Consider the following 19,136-nt stretch of genomic DNA (forward strand, 5'->3'; position numbering starts at 1 on the left):
TCTATTGATGGTAACCTGTTATTACAGACCCTGCTTGGGCATCGGTGAATAGATGTGTTGTCCTCTGCGATGACTGTTGCTCTGTACATCGGAGTCTGGGGCGACATGTATCACAAATAAAGTCCCTTCGGCGCAGTGTGTGGAGTGCTTCACAGCTTCTGTTATTGCAGTCACTGAACAGCCACGCTGTTAACAGTGTATGGGAGCATGCATTGCTGGAACCTGGGCGACTGGCTAGTCACCGCAAACCGCATCCAAGAGACCCATTGCAGTGAGTTCTGTAGTGATAGTCAGGTGCATGTTGAAGCTTTCTGTGCCACTGTTTGAATTTTCAGTTTGTATTTGTGTGTTTCTGACTTTTTTTTTCTCCCAAATAATGGAAAGTCCAGTTTTGAATATCAACAATATTACGAAAAAGATAAAGTACTATTCAGCTTAAAGATGACACATTGAGTTGCCAACAGGCACGGCAGAGAGACGGTTACACATTTAGCTTTCAACCAAAGCCTTCTTTGGAAAGCAACACAAACACACACACACACACACACACACACACACACACACACACACACACATTCTTGCTTGTGTGTATTTGTGTCTCTTTCCTTTCTGAAGAAGGCTTTGGCAGAAACCTTAATGTGTAACAGTCCTTTCATTGTGCCAGTCTGCATCTCAGCATGGCATCTTTATGGTGAGTAGCAATCTGTTAATTTATTTTTCCTTTTTTCCTGATACAGTGTGATCACTGAGTTGTGACCACTTAACCTAGCTAATTCTTTGCCATGTCAAGATTGTTGTAATTGGATGGTAACTGTAATGATGTTTTATGGCTAACCATGTTGTCTGCACTGTGTATGTAGGGAAGGGTATGAACCTATTGAGGAACCAAAGTGACATCAATGACTTTTGGAGTCACTGTGGGTGATGGAAGTCCACACCTTGTTCTTCCAGCCATTAAGACACAAAAGAGTACAATTAAGTACATTTTTATCTTAAAAGACAAGGTTCCGTTGCCATTTGAGGAAGCAATGCAGTATTGGTGCATCCCCCCATTTCTTTAGGAGAAAGAGAGGTCCAGAGTCCGAGCTTGTAAACGTTTTCACAATATGTAACCATCACCACTGTCTTGTGCGGGAGGGAGCTTTCGCAAAGAATCTATTGTGTCAAGCAATTAATTTTTAACTAGAACATGCCCTTTTACAAATGGAGTAAAAATTATGACTGATAAAACTTGTGGACCTTCTCCGTGCAACTAACATGTTGACTGCACTGATGAACCTGGTGGGTAGTATAATGGATGTGTGTGTGTGTGTGTGTGTGTGTGTGTGTGTGTGTGTGTGTGTGTGTGTGGCATTCTAATCAGGAATAGCTCATTAAAGTGAATGTTATTGTGTTGTATGGTCAGCTACTGCACATTGCTTTACCTATTGACATGCACAAGTTGCTAGTATCTGTTAACCTTCTCTGCTATCCACAATTGTACCAAGAGAATCCATATGTTGATGTTGTTGACAACTGTAATGTTTGTACCTTACTTAGACATTAATCTTGATACACTTCACTATGACAGCTGTCGAAAACAAGCTGTAATTTAAAAGGACTGAAGCATGAGCCCTGCCAGCATTCACTATGAACCCTTCACAATAATAGATAAATTGTTTATCAGATTTAAATGCCCACTACCTTTTGAATTACTCAGTCACAAAGCACTACTAGTTTACATGAAGATTCTCTGACCATAATGCACAGTTAATAATTGGATTGAAGTCATAAATTCGGTGACTGTCAGTTTTATACATGAAATATGAGTGTGTGTGTGTGTGTGTGTGTGTGTGTGTGTGTGTGTGTGTGTGTGTGTGTGTGTGCGCGAGAGAGAGAGAGAGAGAGAGAGAGAGAGAGAGAGGGCGCAAACATAATGTTTCGGGCATTAATGCAATATACGAGGGTAATCCCAAAAGTAAGGTCTCCTATTTTTTTATAAGTACACAGACCTGTTTATTTCTGTAATGGTTTAAATCAGTTTACAGCTTGAACATTTAGCTATTTTTCGACATAATCACCATTTCTGTCGATGCATATTTGTGGATGCTGTGGCAGTTTTTGTATGCCCATGTCATACCAGCTCCCCGCCATGCTGTTTTAGAAAGTTATGAACCTCTTCTTTCACCTTTCTGGCCAATTGTTCTTTTAACCTAGGGAACAGGTGATAGTCACTGGGTGCCAGGTCAGGACTATAGGGTGGGTGGGTGATTATGTTCCACTGAAACTGTTGCAGGAGAGCAACAGTTTGCCGGATGTGTGGGTGAGCGTTGTCATGGAGAAATGGTACGCCCTTGCTCACCATTCCTCTTCTCCAGTTATGGACTGCCCGTTTGAGTTTTTTTAGACACTCACAACACCTGTTGGCGGTAATTGTGGTCCCAGCTATTCAGCTCTTACAACGAGGTGAAAGAAGAGGTTCATAACTTTCTAAACAGCATGACGGTGAGCTGGTATGACATGGGCATACAAAAACTGCCACAGCGTCTACAAAAATGCATTGACAGGAATGGTGATAATGTCAAAAAATAGCTAAATGTTCAAGATGTAAACTGATGTAAACCATTGTAGAATTAAACAGGTCTATGTACTTATAAAAAAAATAGGAGACCTTACTTTTGGGATTACCTTCGTAATTACTACAGTATTTATAACTACAAAAATCACCAGATAAATTTACAGTTTTCTTGTTTAAACTTAGCTCCATTCCTTGGAAGAATAACAGCTATTCTATACTATGAGGATACAGAGCAACCTTCCACATAACAAAAATGCAGGTTAAATACACTCTTATTTTCTAATTTGTTATAATAAATTAACCTTATATCCTGCTGTGTCTGGACAATTTTATTTATCGTGTGGGAAATTGTCTTTGTGCTAAGTGCTGCCGTACTGCTTGAAGTAGAATTTTTAAAATTGTGTTTCAGTTATTTTGCAAGATAATCAAAATTTCCAAAAGTGAAAAGAAGCAATTGCTTGTATTTTTAATTAATTAGGAATGTGACTCTCTCTGTTGGGCATTATATGTTGTTGATAGCTTTCTTCAGCGGTGTTAGTGGTGTTATGTTGTTAGTTAAATTTTCCAATAAACTTATGCCCTACTGGATAACTGACTCAAATTTTAACATTGTTGCTTACATGCTTCTGCTGAGCAGCAGGCGTGCACAAAAATGTGACACCCAACTGAACTGCAAAATGCGAATTGTTATGCCTGCATTGAGTTCATATGTGACTTTCACCTACCAGCCCTGTCTTATTATTCTACCTTTTCTTAAAAGACAATAATCTTTGGTACAAAAATACCAGAAAATAACAGCAAAAAAAAAGCTTCCATTAAATAAATACACATTTCTAGCTACTGCTCAGAGACTCTAAAGTCCAAAAGACTATCAGTATGGACTGCTTAAAAACTTAGTAAGAGTGTTTTTGATTTACAACAAGAACAGGATAGTAATTTTAGTGGCTTATCATATCAAAAATTTCCTTCAGAATAGGGGAGAATGCTTGCGGCTTCTATGGTATTTTGATAATGCTTACCCCACTCATGATTGGTGCCAAATGTGAACACATCAAGAAATTGAGCTGTTCAGGGCTGGGTGCTGATCTGATCAAATCTAGGCTTTAACAAGCCGAGAGCTTATGAGTACTAAATCTCTCTAGAACTGTCAACTCATGGCAGCCGCAGTGCTCACCATGAAGTTTGATGGTGCAACACTGTGTATTACAGGTTGTCAGGATCTGGACTTAACTCTAGGATTGCAGAGACGATGCAATGCTGTTGGAAAAACTTCAAAATATGCTACATAAGAAACTATAGGGTGCCTGTTGAAGCAAACAAAAGGTCTTAGCGATCAGTCTCAAAGACACCTGTCACACGATTGTTGTTTTGGACCTGTCCACATACTGGCAGGTTCTGTACTGCTGAACGTTCATTACCCTAGCTACTTGTGGAATGAAGATAAAATGTTAGAGCTCTTTTCCTTCAACTCATTGCGGGATATAAAGTACTTAAAAAAATTGTGACACCCACAAGACTTATGTGTAAAGGTATATTTTGTCTAATGGATGACACATGTGGAAATTTATTGATCCTTTTTGTAATGTCTATTTTTGCCTGTTACACAACAACAATATCTAAGACATCTAATATAGATTGTCTTCATTTTGTGCAACAATCTGATGCAGAATATAAAGAAATAAAGTTGCCAATAATATCAGCGGTGAACATCATACCAGGCTAAGTATTTTAACTAAATAATGCTACCAAAAAGCATGGTGGTGTCACATTTTTATTTTGTCTTTCTTGTGTGATGTTTCCTTATAATGCATGGACTTCTTTAAAGGCTTGGGGAATTACTGAAGCAGGGTACGTAATAGAGGGAGAGTTACCACCTACTTCATCATGGAAGATGTGTTTGATGTAGTTTTAGGGTTTTTTTTTTATTTGGGTGCGTGGCAGGAACAGAAGATGCAAATGGTAAAGGTATTGAACCACCTGTTGAAGTCATGAGAGCTGTGGTGTAGAGCAGGATTAGTGACTGAAATAAAGAGTTTGTTGCTAGCTACATTTTTTAATGAACATTCATTCATTCAGCTAAGAAGCTGGTTAGCTATAGCTACATACAACCCTTTGCAGCTCATCTGATACTTGGTGTGATGGCTTTCATATGTGGCTGTATGTTTCATTGGATATAAAATTCCTGTGCCTGAAATCCAGTATGAAATGTTGAATGGGGTGAGTCTTGTCTCTTGTCATCCTCAGGAGACTGATCAGTGGAGTGCAAAATTGGGAGCAACAAAGGACTAGGATGTTGTCAGTTGAGTGAAATTAATCATTTGGGGGGCATGTGGAGTGAAGGGAGGAAGTGTTGTAATAAGATATCCTTTGCTCAGAGTATGACACATGGTGAGAGGTAGACAAAACCTGTAGCAAATATCATCAAACTTTCCCAAAACTTCCCAGGGGGTTCACTACCCTTTGGTGAGTTCGTGCCTGGCTACCATGGGGCCCCAGTCTTTATAGCACCTCTTCTCCTTCCGTGCTGCATGTTTTGGGTATCTTCAGTATGCGTGTCACTTCAGCATCACCACTACTCGTCTTCTCTTCATGGCAACAAGCTCTGGGGAATTAAACCTCTCCCAATGGCTTGGCTGACCTCTTGTGATCCCTCACATCGTGAGACGATTTTAGCTAGGGTGCTTATTGGGCATTGTCATTTTAGCCATCACCATTTGTTACATGCTGATTCCCCACCACTTTGTGCTCATTGTCATCAATCTTTGACGATTTGCCCTTTCCTGACCCAGTGCCCCTTTTTTAACTGACCTTCCAGTGTATCTTAGCCTCCTGAGTTATTGGCAGTTTTAGCGAAAAGCGTGGACTGTCGATCGCGTTTTACTTTTTATCTGTCACAGCAATATGGCGAAAGACATTTAATCTTTGGTGTGGGAACTCTGTTGTCTGTATGGTGTATTTTGTGGACCTTTCTCCAAGGGGAAGTCCTTCTTTTTAGATTTCTTTCCTTTCATCGACTGAGCTTTGCGTATAATCACTTTCAAACCAATTTTATAAGGGGAGTACTGCATGGTGGCTGATTTGTTGCAGTTATGACAGGTTTATTGGTGTCATTTGCTTTTTATGGATTAGCTATATGAGGCATTGTCATTGAACTCTGTGACAGTTATGAGGACCTAAGATTTGGGATGGTTCACAGCTCACAGTGTGTGTGTGTGTGTGTGTGTGTGTGTGTGTGTGTGTGTGTGTGTGTGTGTGTGTGTGTGTGTAGGGTGGGGGAGATAACTCTTGTTAGTTTTTGCATTTGATATGGATGGACATCTTTAATGAGTCATCAGAGAGGTGGATATATCAACTTTCAGGATGATAATATGTTGAACTGAACTGAGAAGGACCAGGTGAAGTGAATTTTAGCGTAAGTGGTGGTACTCTTCCCTCGCTTTTGGTCTAAATCAGAGAGACGTTATCAGTGAATCTGAACCAGTCAAGGGATTTCAGGTGTGTTGCAGGAGGAATAGGAAGAATTCCTGTAGGTTATTCATAAACACTTCAACATAGGAAGATGCCTTGTCTATATGTAGTAAAGTTCTACAGGATTTGTATGCGTCTTTTGCTTTCAAAGGAGAAATGGTTATGGGTCAGAATGTGATTGAACTAGCAAGTTCAAATGAGGTGATGGATTTGGTGTCGAGACAGTGTTGTCCGTGGCAGCATGGGCATGAGGATGTTGGTTTTTAAAGGTGTAGCATCCCTGGTGATAAAGTTTGTGATGATGATGTGACAAGCACTGTGGAAAGGTAATAGAGAAATTGATAAGTGCCTTGGGTGTAGAGAGGGAGCTACAGATAACACTGTGCAGTAATGAAAAAGTAAATTGAATGAAAATACTCAATTCCTATGAGTTCTAATGTGCTGATCGTGAATATCACAAAGGCAATTCAAAATAGCCCTGGTTTTCATTTTGCATTGTTTTATTACAGCGAGATAATTATATACAGATTTTTATGTTAAGTTTAAAATTAAATAATATAATAAACGAGAATAATGGAATGTAGTCGAATTAAATCGGGTGATGCTGCGGGAATTAGATTAGGAAATGAGATGCTTAAAGTAGTAAATGAGTTTTGCTATTTGGAGAGCAAAGTAACTGATGATGTTCGAAGTAGAGAGGATATAAAATGTAGACTGGCAATGGCAAGGAAAGCGTTTCTGAAGAAGAGAAATTTGTTAATATTGAGTATAGATTTAAGTGTCAGGAAGTCTTTTCTGAAAGTATTTGTATGGAGTGTAGCCATGTATGGAAGTGAAACGTGAATGATAAATAGTTTAGACAAGAAGAGAATAGAAGTTGAGGCATCAAGGGATCACCAATTTAGTACTGGAGGGCAGTGTGGAGGGTAAAAATCGTAGAGGGAGACCAAGAGAGGAATACACTAAACAGATTGAGGATGTAGGTTGCAGTAGGTACTGGGAGATGAAGAACCTTGCACAGGATAGAGTAGCATGGAGAACTGCATCAAACCAGTCTCTGGACTGAAGACCAAAACAACAACATTATAATGGTTTGTCAAAGTCATAATAACTAGTAACAATGGATTATATTATTGTTCCTGGTCTTGTGTGCAATATTTTGGATATAAACATTATGATGCCATTTTTAGTGATCTTTTTGTCTCCCACCTCTTCAACTTTAGTGACTTTATTAATGCATGTAATAATTTCTACACATTTGTTACCAGATTAACTACCAGTTGTTCAAGTTGACTGCTATTGGAGTGAACAAAAATGACACGAGTTTATGTTAACAGTGCTGACACATGTTGCTATGTTTGTAGAGAAGTGACATTTGCTTCACAAAAACAGCAAAGAACTCCAGTGATTTAAAAAGCTTAACAGTTGTTATTTTGGGTGCAAAATAGGTGATCAGGATAAATCCTAGGCTCCACATGTGATCTGCAACACTTGGGCCAGCAACCTCGGGGAACTGGATGCATGGGAAAGGACATTCAATGCCTTTTGCAGTGCCTATGATCTAATGTGAGCCAACTAACCATGTCAGTGACTGCTACTTTTGTATAGCTCCTACTATCAAGAAGGGAGTATTGAAGAAGAAGAAGAAGAAGAAGAAGAAGCGGAGAGCGATCCATCCTAACATTCCATCTGCCATATGTCCAGTTCTGCATGGGGAAGGATTGCCAATACCTGAAATGCCGACAGAGTACGAGATTGCTTCTGATGGAGATTCTGAATGTCCTGAACCATGTACACCACAAGATCCAGAGTTTCTTCCAAATATATCATCAACTGATGATCCACAAAAATAGCCTCAAAATGAGTTAAGTGATCTCATTAGAGATTTGGAGCTCTCTAAAGCTAAGGCTGAGATCTTAGCATCAAAATTGCAGCAGCACAGTTTTCTGGAAAGCAATGTAAATGTTTCATTCTACCACAGAAGAGAGCAGTAATTCACTCAATTTTTTTAACATGCAATATAGTCTTGTACCATGTGTAGATATAAATGGTCTAATGAAGGCTCTCACAATTAATTTCAACCCTGATGAGTGGAGACACTCTATTGATTCATCAAAGTTGAGCTTCCTTCTATTCCATTTGGGCATAGTGTGCATATGAAAGAGCCATCAAGTATAATGACTCTTAATGGCAGATTTGTGGTGACGTGAAAGTGGTTGCGCTGCTATTAGATTTGCAGTTAGGGTATACTAAATATTGCTGCTTTCTCTGTGAATGGGATAGCTGAGCTCATGTATCTCATTACAGTAAACATGAATGGCCCACCAAAAAACCTCTTCAACCATGTATAATGAACATTAAGAGTGAACCTCTAGTAGACCCTAAAAAGATTCTGCTCCTGCCGTTGCACATAAAGTTGGGTCTTATGAAAAACTTTAAGGGAATGAACAAAGATGCTGACGCATTTAAGTACTTAAGGTAAAAATTCCCTTAATTAAGTGATGACAAAGTAAAGGAGGGCACCTTCGTAGGCTTTTTGGAGGCCATACTTTTGATGAAATCATACAAGGTGATGAGAAGCAGGTAAGGGAATGTTTTAAGACAGTCTCTTTACAGTTAATATGGAATAAACAAGCAATAAATCACAAGGAGATTGTAAGATAACATGTTGTCATCTTATGAAAAACTTGGTTGCAAAATGTCATTGAAAATGCATTTCATACATAGTCATCTTGACTTCTTCCCCAAAGATTGTGGTGCAATTGATGATGAACATGGGGAGTGATTTCGTAAAGATATTGCCACATTTGAGAAGAGGTATGCCAGAAAGTGGAGCCCTACTATTTTAGCCGATTACTACTGGACTGTCATAAGGGATGTTCCCGAGTATGTGTATAAACATCAAGCCAAGTGAAAATGGTCATCTTCTGAATTTATCTCTGAACAAAATTTGTAATTTTATGTACTGTACATAAGGACATTTAACATTTGTAATCCTTTATATATCTTTGTGACCAATTAGTTCATACATTTTCTTTTGTGCTTTACGTAGTTCTGGTACAAAGTAGACTTACAAAGTATTTTCATTCATGTAATATTATCTTCATTTTTTTAATGCTTTACTTTTGTACTTCCAGAATGGCACTGAAATTTATCAATGCATAACACACAATTCGAGTAATTATTCACTTAAAATTTGCTATGCTGAATCTTGGAACATGAATGCATATTTAGTTAGTGAGTTATTTATACCAAAATATAGATTACTGTTTTAAAAAGCTAGAGCTAAATATTTATGAAGATGATGATTTTGTATAATTTTATACTGAAATAAACATACCTAACTCAAAATCCTGCACTTTACACACTTTCACTTCAAATTTGTTATGGGCGCTGATAACCTCGTTGTTGTGCGCCCTAAAACACTAATCATCATCATCATCATTCAAATTTGTTGTTCAGTGTAATTGTACAGCAATACCAGTCATCAAAGAGCCATGATGGGACAACTAGTAAAGGACAAATGGATTTAGGTTTGTATTGCTTGCAGAACAAGTAAAAGGGGAAAAGGGAGATGGATTCATTTGATAGAGTTTGGAATGTGTGTCATGCTGGTCCCCTGCTTTTGGCCATGTGCATATGTGTAGTTGGTAAAGAATAACATTTTTACCCATGCTTCATTTGTTCCTATAAATTAGTAAGGTATATGCAGGGAAAATGTTGTAACAAAATTTGGTTTCATAAAAACCTGGATTCTCTAAGCAAAAAGAGTATCTCGTGGGTCATGAGAACACTAAACAAAGTGTGTGTGTTTGTGTGTAAATTTTCAGAGCTTTAAGTTTGCGTACTCACAAACCATTATTCATTAGAAAATGTAAATGTGGTTTTCCTTCTGTAATTTCCATTATAGTGTTATTTCATTAATATATTATTGCAAATATTTATCCCTGGGGGTATCTGTTAGCTAGTCTTTCATACTAGTGATTAAAATAGGCCTGCTTTGAGATATCAAAAAAAAAAAAATAATATACGCATTGAAATCCCTGCACCACAGCATCATTATATACCGCTGGAGTGGCCAAAACAAAATGGGGCAGCCCACATCCACTTTATCAGTGGGCTGCACCATTTTGCATCGGCCACTGTAGCATCATGCTATGGTATCTTTGCATGGTGATTTAAATGCTTATCAGGATAGCAGACATGTAGCTGCAAATAAGCAAAAAATTAATTTCAGTAATGAAAAAGGATAGATGCTACTCACCCCATAGAAGAGACATTGAATCACAGGCAGTCACAATAAAAAAAAGGACTTTTAAAATATTAAGCTTTGGACAAAGTAGTTCTTCTGAAGTAGACAACACACACTACATTAACACAATCACATACACATGGCTACTGTCTCCGGGTGCTGCAGCCTGATTGCCATGTGTGTCTGAGTTTTGCCTGTGTGAATGTGTGTGTGCGTGTGTGTGTGTGTGTGTGTGTGTGTGTGTGTGTGTGTTTTCTGAGAAGAAAGACTTTGCCTGAAATCGTAATATTTTAGTGTTTCTTTTCATTGTGCCTGTCTGTAACTCATCATCATCTCTATATGGTGAGTAGCAACCTCTCCTTCCCATATTGTTGTTATTCCATTCAGGACTTTCCCTTATTTGAGATAGTAATTACTTAGCTTTATTTTTTTGATTTTCTATTAAAAACTAGGACTTTCTTCGTAAAACAGTAAAATTGTACTTTTGACATAGTCTCTTCTACGTCTCACACTGAAATCTTTGGTACGTGGTACCTGAACAGTTAGGTAACCTAAATTCAGTGTTTTATTTTCCACAGCAATAATCTTGTAAATAGTCTTACATGTCAGTAAATTTATGAACTATTTGCATGTGAGACCAAGTAAAGGGATTCCTCTTTATTGCAGTCCAAAGAAAACTGACTTCATCCGAGCAAAATATCTGCATCTTGCATTCGTATTTAGACCAGGGAAAGATGAACCTCCCCTTCAGGAAGATGATTTAAGCCAGCAGCTGCATTCCAGCGTGCGGACTGCCAATTTGGAGACTAGCCTTCGCCTTTTATCACAGGGGGCAGATCCTTGTTACTTCCATCAGGTAACATTGCTGATAATAAAATGTTCTTTTTTATTTATTTATGCATTTTATGTTAAAAATTTAGAAAGTATCCACTAGATCTGTAGGGAAAAAAAGAGGTGTGTTCCAAATAGCAGTTTTGAAATAACTTCAATTAGTAGAATTTGTAACAGCAAGGGGGATTGGGATGTTGTTTCTGCAAATAAATTAGCTAACGTTATTTTAGATGACGAGGTACCATGTAGGCTTACAATCTGTGATTGATTAAATTAGCTGACTACATTTTGGGTGACTGGGTCCCAGACACCTACAGAAAGTTTTTTATTTGCACATCATAGGCTGCACAGAGTGGCCGTGCGGTTTGAGGCACCATGTCACAGATTGCGCAGCCCCTCCCGCCAGAGGTTAGAGTCCTCCCTCGGGGGTGGGTGTGTGTGTTGTTCTTAGCATAAGTTAGTTTGTTACTTTAAGTAATGTGTAAGTATAGGGACTGAACCTCGTCAGTTTGGTCTCTTAGGAATTCACACATTGTAGTGACTAATAGAATAACAGTATTAGCAAATAACTAGTTGTTGGTGTATTTGTTCTATCTGAATGAGACAATACTGAAAATATTTATATTGCTGTCAGATATACTGGCAGAGTAGATTTTATTGTGGGGAAACAATAATGTCAAACTGGGGAGGGGGATGATAATAAATTTAATGTGAGATAAATAATTATTTTTCTGTATCTGACCACGAGTCATTAGGAGAAGACTGAGTTGTCTAGAATGAAGCTGGGAAAATTTTATGACCACAGATATATCACTTCGTTAATCACATTTAACGCTGACTCTGGCAGAAAAGGCCAGAATGCAGCTAACATGGGATGGTAGCAGCAGTCTGGAAGGAGCAGGGAAGGAGAAGGGATAGTCGTGTATGGGTGGAGGGAGAGAGGAACACTGTCTGGCTGAGTGTGCAGGGACTAGAATACCAACAGGCATAGCATCAGGTGGTTTTGTGGCAGGGAGGCGGGGTGGAAAAAGGAACGAAAATAGAGAGGAGTGGGGAAAGATGGATGAGCATGTTGGCAAAGGGCGGCAAACAAAGAGGATGGGAGATGAGACTGGGGAAGAGATGATAGGACAGAGGAGGTAGAAACTGTTGTGTCGAGGGTGGGGGAACAGTATGTTCCTGTAGGTTGAGACCAGGATAATTACAGGAGCAGAGAATGTGTTGTAAGGATAACTCCCATCTGTGCGGATCAGGGAGGACCCAGATGGCTTGGTGAGTGAAGGAGCCATTAAAATAAAGTATGTTATGTTCAGCTGCATGTTGTGCCACAGGGTGGTCAATTTCTTTATGGCCACAGTATGGCCATGACCATTCATCCTGGCGAATAGCTGGTGGTAGTCACACCAATATAAAAAGCTGTGCAGTGATTGTAGCAGAGCTGGTTAATGATGTGGCTGCTTGCACAGGTGGCCCAGCCCCTGATGGGGTAGGATAAACCTGTGACAGGACTGGAGAAGGGAATGCTGGTTGGCTGGACTGGGCAGGTCTTGGACCAGGGTCTTCCACAGGGATATGATCTTTGGGGCAAGGGGCTAGGATTGGAAGAGGCATAGTCCATGGAACACCATTTCATGAGGAGTGGGAAGGATCTCTGGTAGGATGGCCCTCATTTTAGGACATGATGATAGGTAATCAAAGCCATGGCAAAGGATGTGGTTCAGTTGTTTTAGTCTGGTAATGTACTGGATGGTGAAGAGGACACTCCTTTGCAGCTGGTTCTTGGGGGTGGTGAGAGGTTGAGGGGGGGGGGGATGGCACGGGAGATCTGTTTGCAGACTAGGTTTGGGGGGGGGGGGGGGGTTAGTGTCTGTCTAATGAAGGCCTTGGTGAGACCCTCAGCATATTGGGCAAGGGAGTTCTTGTCACTGCAGATACTCTGTCCCCAGATGTCCAGGCTGAGTGGTAGGGATTTTTTGGTGTGGAAGGGATGACAGCTGTTGCAATGCAGGTACTGGTGGTGGTTGGTGGGTTTAATGTGGACAGAGGTGGAGATGGAGCCAGCAGAGAGGAGGAGGTTACATGGTGGGTTGAGGAGGACCAGGTGAAGTGGATCAGAGAGAAAGTGTTGAGGTTGTGAAGGAATGAAGATAGGGTGTCTTGGCCCTGAGTCGAGATCATGAAGATATCATCAATGAACCTGAATTGGACTAGGGGTTCGGCATTCTGGGAGGCTAGGAAGGTCTCCTCTACATGGCCCATAAACAGGTTGGCTTCAGAAGGTGCCATGCAGGTGCACATGGCTGTGCTACAGATTTTTTTGTACACCTTGCCTTCAAAGGAGAAGTAGTTGTGGGTTAGAATAAAGTTAGTAAGGTGTATGAGGAATGAGGGGGTTTGGAGTATGAAGGATCTGGGGAAAATTAATGTTCAAAGGTAATGTAGCCATAAGACCATGGGCATGAAGGATGGTGGTGTATACGGAGGTGGCGTGAACAGTGATGAGTAGGGATCCATGAGGTAAAGGGGTGGGGAAGGTGGAGAGTAGGAGAAGGGAAGTAGTCGGTATCTTTGATGTGGGAGGATATATTACAGGCAATTGGTTGGAGGTGTTGGTCAATGAGGGCCATAATTCTTTCATTGGGGCGCAATAACCAGCCACAATAGGGCATCCAGGATTGTTGGGTTTGTGGATTTTGGGGAGAATGTGGGAGTTGGGTGTGTCAGGGTGTCATAAGGATGAGGGAGGGAAATTGATTCAGAGGAGAGGTTCTGGGAAGGTCCAAAGGCTGCGGTCACACTTGCTCTAATATTGATGATTCTGCCAACGACAGACATAGGCCAGAGACAGTTGACCTTTCCAAATCAGTACACCACTACTTGTGCAGTCACTCTATAGCTGATCTTATCTCACAAACATACAGACTTCGGACAACAATTGGTGCAGTTCATATCAGTTTGTTTTCTTTGGTCCAATCAACTGATGTTCTCGCACATGAAATATGGGGCATGAGAAAATGATAAGTTTAGTCCAAGAAAGAGTGAGTTTGTGGCATCCTGAGAATGAAAATATCATAATTGTCATATAGTTCAGAATGTATGGACTGAAAGTGTAGGTTTATTGGAAACCTAAAATAGCCAAAATCTTTATTGGAAATTTTAGGAGTTGATTATAACCTCAAAAATTAATTTGTTCAAGTGAAAAGGGTGGTGTATCTTATATGCTTACAAGTGGTAGGTTGTCACTATTTCCCTACAAATTACACTCCTGGAAATGGAAAAAAGAACACATTGACACCGGTGTGTCAGACCCACCATACTTGCTCCGGACACTGCGAGAGGGCTGTACAAGCAATGATCACACGCACGGCACAGCGGACACACTAGGAACCGCGGTGTTGGCCGTCGAATGGCGCTAGCTGCGCAGCATTTGTGCACCGCCGCCGTCAGTGTCAGCCATTTTGCCGTGGCATATGGAGCTCCATCGCAGTCTTTAACACTGGTAGCATGCCGCGACAGCGTGGACGTGAACCGTATGTGCAGCTGACGGACTTTGAGCGAGGGCGTATAGTGGGCATGCGGGAGGCCGGGTGGACGTACCGCCGAATTGCTCAACATGTGGGGCGTGAGGTCTCCACAGTACATCGATGTTGTCGCCAGTGGTCGGCGGAAGGTGCACGTGCCCGTCGACCTGGGACCGGACCACAGCGACACACGGATGCACGCCAAGACCGTAGGATCCTACGCAGTGCCGTAGGGGACCGCACCGCCACTTCCCAGCAAATTAGGGACACTGTTGCTCCTGGGGTATCGGCGAGGACCATTCGCAACCGTCTCCATGAAGCTGGGCTACGGTCCCGCACACCGTTAGGCCGTCTTCCGCTCACGCCCCAACATCGTGCAGCCCGCCTCCAGTGGTGTCGCGACAGGCGTGAATGGAGGGACGAATGGAGACGTGTCGTCTTCAGCGATGAGAGTCGCTTCTGCCTTGGTGCCAATGATGGTCGTATGCGTGTTTGGCGCCGTGCAGGTGAGCGCCACAATCAGGACTGCATACGACCGAGGCACACAGGGCCAACACCCGGCATCATGGTGTGGGGAGCGATCTCCTACACTGGCCGTACACCACTGGTGATCGTCGAGGGGACACTGAATAGTGCACGGTACATCCAAACCGTCATCGAACCCATCGTTCTACCATTCCTAGACCGGCAATGGAACTTGCTGTTCCAACAGGACAATGCACGTCCGCATGTATCCCGTGCCACCCAACGTGCTCTAGAAGGTGTAAGTCAACTACCCTGGCCAGCAAGATCTCCGGATCTGTCCCCCATTGAGCATGTTTGGGACTGGATGAAGCGTCGTCTCACGCGGTCTGCACGTCCAGCACGAACGCTGGTCCAACTGAGGCGCCAGGTGGAAATGGCATGGCAAGCCATTCCACAGGACTACATCCAGCATCTCTACGATCGTCTCCATGGGAGAATACCTGCCTGCATTGCTGCGAAAGGTGGATATACACTGTACTAGTGCCGACATTGTGCATGCTCTGTTGCCTGTGTCTATGTGCCTATGGTTCTGTCAGTGTGATCATGTGATGTATCTGACCCCAGGAATGTGTCAATAAAGTTTCCCCTTCCTGGGACAATGAATTCACGGTGTTCTTATTTCAATTTCCAGGAGTGTATTATTACTGCCTACGGGTGTTTTATGCCAATAGGGTAATGGTTCTGTTAGTATGAAATGGTTTGCAAATGTGATATATGGTATTTATTTCCACTTTTAAGCACTTTAGTTTTTCAGAATGTCTTGCGCTACACTATATGCTTCTCTTTCACCTGATGGCTAAATGACAGTCATTGAAGATTGACATACGTCTGCACAACTTTAAATAAACAACAGTGAAGGTCACCAAGGTGAGCCTATATCTATTAGTAAAACATGTCTGTTTATTCTGATAACTGAGTGTGTATAGTATTCGTCATGTTCTTTATCAAAAAGAAAAGCTCATTCACATGTGTTCAGCGTGTCTTTAACGGCAGAATCTGATATTCAGTACTCATATCCAAACACAGAGGTGTCATGGTATCCACCCCATCCTATGAGATTAAAATCTAATCTACTTCATACACAGAATAGATTCTAACTAATGTAACCTCCTTGACACTGCTGAAAACTGACAGGAGATCGGATGCACTATGACCACTCTGTCGGATGATGTTATCAGATGACATCTGGTGACCATTTCGAATGACTGTTATTGGCACCACTGTGATCCCACTCTAAGGCTGTAAGGGGGGGATTGGAGGTTGTGTTATACTTCTGGGATGGGATCACTCTGGCAGAACTTACAGGTGGAGGAACAGATAACTGGCAGAGCCTACTGCCAGGCAGTCACTGTGATTCATAAAAAGAGTGATGGAACCTTTGTTTGCAGGTAGGATGATTAGGTAAGGATTTGTTTTGAGGTTGCGTATGGCTACTCTTTCTTCTATATGCAAAGTTGGTGTTCTGTGGAAGGGACTTGGGCTAGGATGATGAGGCTAAGTTGGTCAGGAATTCCTGGAAGGTGACCAATGGGTGGTTAGGTGGGAAGGGGTGAGGATGATGGTTGGATAGCGGTATGATCTGGGAGACACAGGTTTCAATGTTGGAATTAGGTTGGTTTGGGATGGAGGGATTGATGGCAAAAAGTGTTTCCATTGCAGGTATTGGGAGAAGGAGAGTAGTTCTTTGACAAGTACAGCAAGGTTAAATTTTGGTTTAGGGCTAAAACTGAGGCCTTGGTATTGAACTGAAGCTTCTGTGGAGCTGATGATTGTGGTGGAAAAGTTGAGAACAATGTTACAGGAATGGTTTGATTCTGGATTTGGTGGAGTGTTATCAGGGAGGTTTGGGATATGTGGTTAGTTGTAAAGGTCACCTAAGAAGGGTTTAGGTGCTGTGAGGAGTGGACGAGGAGAAACACGGGTTGGATAGTGGTGCCCTGAGGCGGCAGGAGGATGTCAGCAGTTTGGATAACTTATGGAAGTGGTGTCTGGAATGCTTCTCCAGGTGCTGGAGAGCAAGGGATTCAATTTCAGAGATGTGCTACATGAAGCAGGGATTCCATAGTAGTAGTGCCTTGCGGAGGGAATAGAGGGGGTTGTGGGATGCCTGTGCTATAGAGATGTGTTTTTGCAGTACCATGTTAATGAGGGCCAGGAACTGGGGGAATGTGAAAAGGTGAAGGTCATTGTGAAAGGAGGTGTGGGATCGAGAGAGAAATTTTTGTTGTTAGGCCTTTTGGGGATTCCATGGTTTGTGTAGTATTTAGAAATAGAATGTGGGACGTTTAGCCAGGGAAAGGGATACTTTTCTGAACTGGTGCAGAAAGTTGGAGCAGGGGTCCGTTGTGGCAGGAATGGTGTAAAGGAAATGGAAATGACGTGGTGAAAATAGTTGTTGATCATTGTGAGAGGAGCTGTATATGAGAAAAGATGCACAAAAAATACATAGACACACACAGAAACATGCACAGATACACACATATGTGTAAAAATATGGACAAATATGTAAAATTATACAAAAATGCAAGCAACTATTTTAAAATATGTACAAATACATGACACATACAGTAACATGCGAGAAAGGGAACAAATAAGGTGTGGGAGGGCATGTTTGTTGCGATAAGGGAAGAGAGTGTGAGGCTGGAGGTGGGGGGGGGGGGGGGTGTCACAAGTTTGTGTGGCACGGTCAGGTGTGGAAAATAAAATGCTTAAGTACATCAGGATGAGGGATGAGGAGGGATCAGTAAGATAAATATAATTGTAAATATTGGAGAAAAACTCTGTGGCACAGACACTACATCAGCAATCTACGTGGTCACAAAGCCTATGTTGTGCATGGATGCTTGTTGATACAGCCTGGCTAGCAAGTAGATGTGGTTTTGAAAGTGGTGAAGAAACACAAGAATGTCTGTTGACATTCTAGTCCCTGCGCATCCCTTTCCCATGCCCTCCCCTCCAAATTGCTGCTTCCATCCCACATGTTACTTGCATTCTGGCCAGAGCTGCCGAAGTTGGTTGTCTCTTGTGCGCGAGGTGAGCTGGCTTGTGTGTATGGATGGTGTGTGTTTTTCTTTTTCTGATGAAGGCTCTGTCTGAAAGCTTTGTGTAAGTGTCTTTTGATTGTGCCTGTCTGCAAATCTGGAGTTTCCATTGTTTTCTTTTAAAAGTGTCATTTAGTGTGTAGTTTGTTTCTCCAGTCTGATAAGACTATTTACATCCTGCTGCACTATATTAATTGTATGAGTGAATTAACATGGTTGTGTTAAAAGTATATTTTGTAATATGTGGCTCTAAAGAAAAAGCTACTATACATTTATCTGTAACCCACTAAAGCAAAACACCATAAAATTGGCAGGTCCTGGGTACTTCACTAAAACTCAGTTTCTTGAATGAGGGAGAGGGGTATGAATTTGAAAACACTTTGCACACTATCTGAAGGAAAATTTCTGTATATTGATAAAACACTAGTTGAACTACTGTTATAAGTATTTGACCAAAGCACAGGAGCAAGAGTTAAACATGCAAATGAAATTTGTGAAACTGGGGTATTTTCTTCAGATTTGTGAAGTAATGTAATTAGCCCTTGAGGCGTAAAATGAAATTTTCTGACGGGTAAAAACTAAATGATTCAATTCTTTTCTGTCATGAAACTAAATTATTTTCAAAAGATCATTACTGTTATTATAATTTTGTTGGATAATAATAATAATAATAATAATAATAATAATAAATATTATTATTATTATTATTATTATATGGCTTATCAACAATTACTTTTCTCAGTTAGTGTCATTAGTGAGGTGAGGTTACAGGTTCTTCACATAGTCCACCCATTACACACATACATTGTGCTTTCTCCCATACATTGCTGATGATAAAAGTGAGATACATAACAAATGCTAAATATCTCAAGAAAAGTCTTCTCCCTGTTGTAGATAGTTACTGCAGTAGTCCAGAAATTGCTTCAGTACTCGCTTTGAAA

The 19,136-nt window shown here is 41.1% G+C and overlaps 1 protein-coding gene across 2 annotated transcripts in view; it reads left to right on the top strand.

Moving 5' to 3' along the window:
• The window catches only part of LOC124805031 (ARF GTPase-activating protein GIT1), a 226,538-nt gene that overhangs the window by 47,071 nt on the left and 160,331 nt on the right, over nucleotides 1-19,136 (top strand). For both annotated transcript variants that reach the window (XM_047265460.1, XM_047265452.1), the window contains exons 2-3: nucleotides 28-271; nucleotides 10,944-11,133. In XM_047265460.1, coding sequence (XP_047121416.1) covers nucleotides 28-271; nucleotides 10,944-11,133 — 434 coding nt within the window. The remainder of the gene's footprint in view (nucleotides 1-27; nucleotides 272-10,943; nucleotides 11,134-19,136) is intronic.

The sequence above is a fragment of the Schistocerca piceifrons genome, chromosome 1 (genome assembly GCF_021461385.2).
Source record: "Schistocerca piceifrons isolate TAMUIC-IGC-003096 chromosome 1, iqSchPice1.1, whole genome shotgun sequence".
NCBI lineage: Eukaryota > Metazoa > Arthropoda > Insecta > Orthoptera > Acrididae > Schistocerca > Schistocerca piceifrons.